Source organism: Haliaeetus leucocephalus, unplaced genomic scaffold, assembly GCF_000737465.1.
Source record: "Haliaeetus leucocephalus isolate CR32 unplaced genomic scaffold, Haliaeetus_leucocephalus-4.0 Scaffold450, whole genome shotgun sequence".
Classification (NCBI taxonomy): Eukaryota; Metazoa; Chordata; class Aves; order Accipitriformes; family Accipitridae; genus Haliaeetus; species Haliaeetus leucocephalus.
The window spans coordinates 10,551,808-10,558,574 of NW_010972886.1; the positions used below are offsets into that span (position 1 = coordinate 10,551,808).

The window sequence follows — 6,767 nt, forward strand, 5'->3', positions numbered from 1 at the left end:
CAAGACATAACACTATACCAGCTACTAGAAAGAAAATTAACTCTGTCCCAACCGAAACCAGGACAGGCATCTATATCCGTATCAGAAGGTGGTGTTATTTCTGCTTGAGATTCTCAGCCACAAATCCTCTCCAGGGTGGTTGAGCCAGATAAGCCTGTTGTTGTTGTTGTTGTTGTTGTCTTTGCAGGGAGAGAAGAACCTTCAGGCCATTCTTGCCAATAGTTAAAGGTACCTTCCTGCAAGACATTTTGCAGCCATGTTTTCTGGCAAACATTTAAGCCCAGTTCTCACAGACCTCGTGTGAATGTCGTAGCTACTAGACTATGAGATGTGTTTAGGGGAATCTCCCATGTTGAAGCTGTTCTACTTTGTACAAAAATAAAAAGAGAAAACAGTGTGGTAGCCCAGTTGTGCAAAACAGTGGGATGCAGAAAGCCCAGATTCAAGTTCTACTCCAGTGAATATTTCCTGTCCAAAACAGAAATCTTTTTCCCTTTTGTATTTGTATGTTCTCTCATGTGTGGGTAAGCTGACTGTGAGCACCTGCAGGCAAAGCAGTTCATAACATTCCTGGTTTTTTAATTTTCCTAGGGACATCGGAGGAAGAACTGGAAAGTGAGAAAGTTTGTTTTAAGAGAGGACCCTGCTTATCTTCACTACTATGATCCTGCTGGAGTAAGAGACATTTGGCCAACTTTGGTTTATTCCCCTGTTTGTTTTAAAGCTGCCTTCCTGCAGAAATATTTGAATGGAGTATTTGCATGGGAATGTGTGATGAGGAAGACCAAGCAGGACAGTGGGGCTGTTTGATTGTGCTGCCTGGCCACCTTCTGGAAAAGCAGAGGGGAGGATGGTTTCTGGGGTTGCCAATTCAGACGTGGGAACAGGCAGCACTGAACTGTGCTCTCACCTCTAATCTGTGATTAATTAGAATTAATGTGTGCTCTCACTTGATTAAAATGAACTAGGTCATAACCTCAAATGAACATAATACAGTAATTTTGCAGTTTATAATTGAGGTATTTTCTGTGTCAGGCTGACACATGGTGTTCCATTTCTTGTGTCATTCTAACAGGCCAAACCCTGCCCTAAGAAAGGAAAGGGCATTGTCACTGACAAAACCTGCCCCACAAAAGCTGGCATTCAGGTAGATTGAGCCCACAGGTTTTATTTCATCCTGCATTGCTGCAGAGGCAGTGCCGTTGTGTTGTGGGTTACAGGTGCTTTAAGCCGTGCCTGTGCCCCTTGGCAGGGGCAGCCTAGACACACTGGAGAAGCAACACTGAGGAGTTTTTGACCTCCCTATTCCCAGCTTGCCATTCCCACTCCTGCCTTCCCTTCCCAAAGGCTGAGCTGTGTCAGCTTATAGGGACTGCTTCTTTCAGGCTTATGCCAACAAAAATGCATCTTCACCCCTTCTTTGACTATCACAGTACTGAAGTGCACAAGAGGCCAAATTGTAAATAAGGGTATAGCTGCTCCTGCTGCTTGGTAAGACTGCTTCTAAGATCTACTCTTTCTAACTAATCTTTTGTTTCTATTCACTGTGACATCAAAGGAAAAATTATAGTTGGCACAAGGCTTATATTCTTGTGCCTTTCTTCAGGACATGCTAAATACTCTGCAGATACTGAATTCCAAATCCCCAAAAGAGATTTCCTATTTATTTGCATGTCTTCCGCCTGCCACACACGCCACCTTCCATGTCACACACAGACTGAGGATCCCCTGGTTTCCCAGGTGACATACTAAGTCAGCAAATGTTTTTCTTTCCATTCTGGAGCTGTAGCAGATATTAACATGTGAATAGTTTCAGAAGTATTGTATTTCATTTTGATTTCATGTCCTCACCAGGGAGAAGAACCACTAGGAGCAATTCACTTGAGAGGCTGCGTGGTGACAGCAGTGGAAGATATGCCAGACTGTAAGGAGCCATATTGAATGAGCTGTGTAATAAGTTTTTGGTACATTCTTTCAATCTGCCTGAAATCACAAGTTGTTTTTATTCAAAAGCAATCTATGTGCAATGATTCAGTAATTCTTCCAGTAACTAGTCTCTCTATTGCTGGAGAAGGATACTGTGGCAAAGGTAGCAACAGGGAATCTTGTGTTTTGTCAGGTGTTTAGGGAAGACTTGTCAAAAGGATGACACCACCCCTATGTTAGGATAACTGGCCTTAGACAGAGTAAGCTGAGTTTGCTCTTTTTAGTTGATGAATTTGGGATGGAAGCTTTATGTTAGAAATGGTTATGCCAACAAATTATTACTGTTCACATTCTGTTCCCTCCCAAAACTAGAAGTTGTGGGAACAGCAATGGTTAAGTGTTGCTGCAAGGAACAAGAAACACTCATTCCATGCATTCTCCTCTCCACGGGAGAGGCAGACTATCATACCCAGCAAGAAAGTCTGTTGGCATCTCAGCATTTGTGCAGGCTGTGCTGGCAGATATGAAAAGAACCAGAGATTCTGGACGTGACATAAACTTAAATGTCTTGGTTTTGTAGCTGACAAGGCACGGGAGGGTTTGGGGAATATGACCTGTCTGCAGGATTGCAGATCCTTCCATTATTGGAGATCAATTAACCAGAGACTCCTGAAGGTGAAATGTGCAGAATTCATGGGTTGTTTCTCCAAGAGAGAGACCTTTCTCCTGGACCTAATCTTGCAATCTGTTTGCAAAGGCCTGATCAGGCACAGCTGTAGAAAGGAAGGAAATCCCCTTATAGTGTGTAAACAAAGAAACATTGTAAATACAAGTTTTTATTCTCTCAGAGATGACTTCCTTATTTCTTCGCTGTAGCCAAGAAGTATGATGTTGACAACATCCTCTTTGAAATCATCACAGCAAATGAAACCCACTATTACTTGCAAGCAGCTTCATCTGCAGAGCGTACAGAGTGGATCAAAGCAATTCAGGCAGTTGCTAGGACTGGAAAATGAAGATGATCTGCCAGCAAGAAGACAGACAACTGAAATTCGTTACTCAGAACAGAAATTTTAGCATTTCACTGAGAGAAAACAGGATCATCCAGAAAGATGTCCTAAGGCTTCTAGGTTGGGGGTGAGGGTGCGTAGTAAGTTTCAATACTATAGTGGGCACTAACAAACTAACATTCTTCCACTTGTGTTATGGTAATATTTTACTAAATTATAGCACAGAAAATGCCATATTAGTGTGTGCTGCTTAGAGTAATTGGTCTACCTTGGGAAGGTTTGTACCTTACACCTTTCCCTGCTGCCACAGCTGATAGAATTTCACCATTAACAGAGGACAGGGTCATGTCACTGACTACAAGTGAGGAGCTCAACCCGTCACTTACCATTCAGCCTGTGTTGTGTTTCAGTATCTTCAGATACTTCAAAGTCTTCCCAAGACAAACTTTACACTTTCTTCTTTACCAGATCTTTTTACTGCTTGTTCGCCTATACAAGTAATGCCACAGATTTAAGGAAAGAAATCAAGTAACTTGGAAACCTGATCCACTCCTTTATAATACTTCAGTGTTAAGGAAGGGAAGAATGCAGACAGCTATGGAAACACCACGTGGAAAGCAAGTACAACTCAGTGACAGTGGTATTAGGAAAAGTCTCTTCCCACAGTATTTCAAACACAAAGCAATCTCAGTTCAACTTCTTTATCACCTGATTTTGACCTTTGCTAAATTTCTCCACAAGAATCTGCTCTAGGACCATTGTTTCCCTTCATTTAGGTCTCCAAAGCAGTTGCTAGGGTGTCATACATTGCTGATTTGACCTGTATTTTAATTAAGAATCTTACAGGAGAAGGGAAAGGATCCATGGGTTACTTACTTGAACTAGTGCTTTGAAGTGGTTTTGTTTAGGTTTTTCTTTTTTAACCTCCAGCAATATACTCAGTCCTTGGTTCTATGCCTTACTAATATAAGAGAAACCTTATGCTTGCTGTAACTGAAATAAACATTACTATTTGACAGGATCAGTTTACCTGATCAATCATATTTTTGGCTGACTGTATGTATCAAACTTCTAAGTGTTAAACTTTAAGCAGGAGTTGAAAGTCAAGTTAATGTCAGATTCTGCATGTAGAGTGTTCTGGATGGAGACTGATGTTTCTGAGTGCTAGTAAACTTCAAAACTTTTAGAACTCTGTTTGTAGATCTAATAAGGTACCTTATCCTTAAGAATTCTTATTCGGATCTCTTCAGTCTAAAAAAAATCTGGAACTAAAGCTTCTTTTCAATTCTGCTTAATTATACCTATATCTGAGCTAATGAACATGAAGGTCTTTTGCCTTAGTATTGCTTATCATAAAGAAAACACAGCCTTGCAGGGACAACAGGCTGGCAGACACTGCATCGTCATGCCTATTTAAGACATCCAGAGGAAATCGGCTTCTGGCAGACATTTCCTGTATCTCACGCAAGCTGACAGGATCACTGAAGCCTGGTCTATCATTCTGAGGAAGGAAGATTCATGGCAAAAAGATACCTGTTTGCTCAGCCTGCTTTCTTGGTAATTGCTTTGTGGTTGCTGCTTATTTTTGCCTTCAGACCTCACTAACCCAAAAATACCCTATGGCACAGGAAAATAGAAAACCACCCCACAGAACCAAACAACAGAAACTTGCCCAGCTTAGCAAAGGAGGGGTGCAACTGCCAATTTTTAATAAAACTAAAAAGTTTTACCAGTCTTTGACCTTGTTATTTTTCCCTGTGCCCAGTCAAGCGTACAGCTGCCCACCTATGAACAGTATTTTCTCTGGTATATGGTGCTAGTCAGTGTATTTGTGGAAGAGCTCTGATGTTTGTACCTGTTTGACTGTATCAATAGGGTCTCTAACCTTATAGGTAGTTCTTCTGAAGATAGATCACAAGGGTTTGTAGGTGTCTCTACTTCTTGGTGGAAACGGGAAGATTGGAAGAGTATATCTGATGCCACCCTACCTACATTTCCTGCTATAAATGCTTTCATTTGCCTGAGACTGGTACTGGGAGTGACTCCAAACTCTTCTTCCTTTTAGTCAGGTTCTCATGCGTTTCTTGACATCAATAATTAGCTCTGCGTTCCAGGGTGAATGTGCTCTAGTCCATTTTCAGACAAGGCCTGGCAAGAAAAACAATACATTTCGCAGACCTTTCTCTCTGATAAGCTCTTCACAAGCGATGAATTGAGGACCAGGGTTATTATGGGGCTAGTTTTCACAGACATTTGGTTTCCTAACTCATGGCAGTCCTTTTGAAAATCAAAGTAGGTACCTGAATGCCACAGCAGTCTGACCATAGGAACTGTGTGTGAGATGATGACAATTGTCATAACCCTTGAACTTAGGCAGGAAAATCACTAAGGACAGAGCTACTAGAGTTGAGACAAGGTGGCGAGGACTATTGTAACAGATGTCTGTATATGAGAAAATAAGAAGGTTAGTTTTGTATCATTACAATTTCTAGAGATACTAAATAGATCTTGTCTAAGGGAATTCTGTATTAAAAAGCAGCTACAAATCTATCATAGATTATGAGGCCAGCCTAGTTACTCAGAAGGCATGGAAGGGAAGAGGCATGTATCCTGAATACTAGCACAAGAGAAGAGAGAGCAGGCCTAGGACAAGGAACTACTAATTGCAAGAGGAAAAATAGAAGAGCAGACCTTCATGTGCCATGCTTTCTCCATCTGTTTTCACCCTCTAACTATTTAAATCACACTTCTTCTATACACTCAGCAATTACTACATCAGCATCAGTTCCTTTTTTCCTTATAACATGAATTAGTCTTTTTTCATAGACTAAAGGACAGCAAAATAAACCATTGTAGATCAGGACTATATTTATAATCTTCAATTACCATAAGACTTGTATGATATAATCTACTATAAAGATCCTCTTAGGTTTGTGTTTGACTTGCCACATCTTACATTGAGCAGTTTTCCCTCCCCTGGAACACTGCCTGTGTGCTTACTGCAGTCAGGTTTTCAGGAATGTTTATTAACCATGCACCCATAAAAACATCCATGTAGACATGGAGCTCCTTCTTCCATGGTTTAAAAGAAAACAGGACAAAGCAAACCACACGCACATACACTGAAAAAATAACATCCATGAGGACTGCAGTGGCCCAACAAGCTTTCAGCCACAGGTGTTACTTTTTCTTATAATCCCGTAAACACTGCATATGGAGGTACATGGCTCAGCTGCTCAAGGGAGCCTTGTTGCAATGTGGAGCCTTTGCAGTGCTCCCATCTGGCTTCAGCAGTTGCTGGATTAGAGCCTGAAAGAGGAGAGTGTGTTTTGTGAGCTCTGCAGAAGTCGCTTCAGTATGAGAATGAGACTTAGTCCTGGCTGATGTGAAAAATGAATGTGGCAGGGAGCTGCCATCTGTGTCTGTGAGTTGTTTTTGTTATATGGGATGGTGATATAAATGAAGTTTGAATCTGATGCATGAAGAATAATTTGAATGTGGTTACTTCATCACCTTTTGAAGGTATTTTAGGAACTGCTTTACCTCTTAAAATGGTAGGTTGGTGATCTGCAAGCCAAGCAAACAAAAAACACCCTTCAAAAATCTCTGACTGAAAACAAGGTTCTTCTTTTGTTATTACTTGTGAGACTTCTTGAAATAGAGCTTCTCATTTGGCTTCAAAATAAGTTTGTTGGTTTTTTTTTTTTTCCTGGATTAGAATATAGGGCTTCCTGCTTTGCATTTAGAACCAAAACTGTGGTTTTCCACACTGTTTCTGGTTCTTGTAGATTGCTTTTTTTTTTCTTTCTGTTTGGTTGAAGGGAGAATAAA

The 6,767-nt window shown here is 40.9% G+C and overlaps 1 protein-coding gene across 1 annotated transcript in view; it reads left to right on the plus strand.

Annotated features, from left to right (window-relative positions):
* The window catches only part of PLEK (pleckstrin), a 23,128-nt gene extending 16,619 nt beyond the window's left edge, over window positions 1–6,509 (plus strand). Inside the window, exons 8-10 of the mRNA XM_010574779.1 lie at window positions 592–675; window positions 1,855–1,924; window positions 2,803–6,509. Coding sequence (XP_010573081.1) covers window positions 592–675; window positions 1,855–1,924; window positions 2,803–2,942 — 294 coding nt within the window. The 3' untranslated portion in view covers window positions 2,943–6,509. The remainder of the gene's footprint in view (window positions 1–591; window positions 676–1,854; window positions 1,925–2,802) is intronic.
* Window positions 6,510–6,767: the final 258 nt, after the last annotated feature.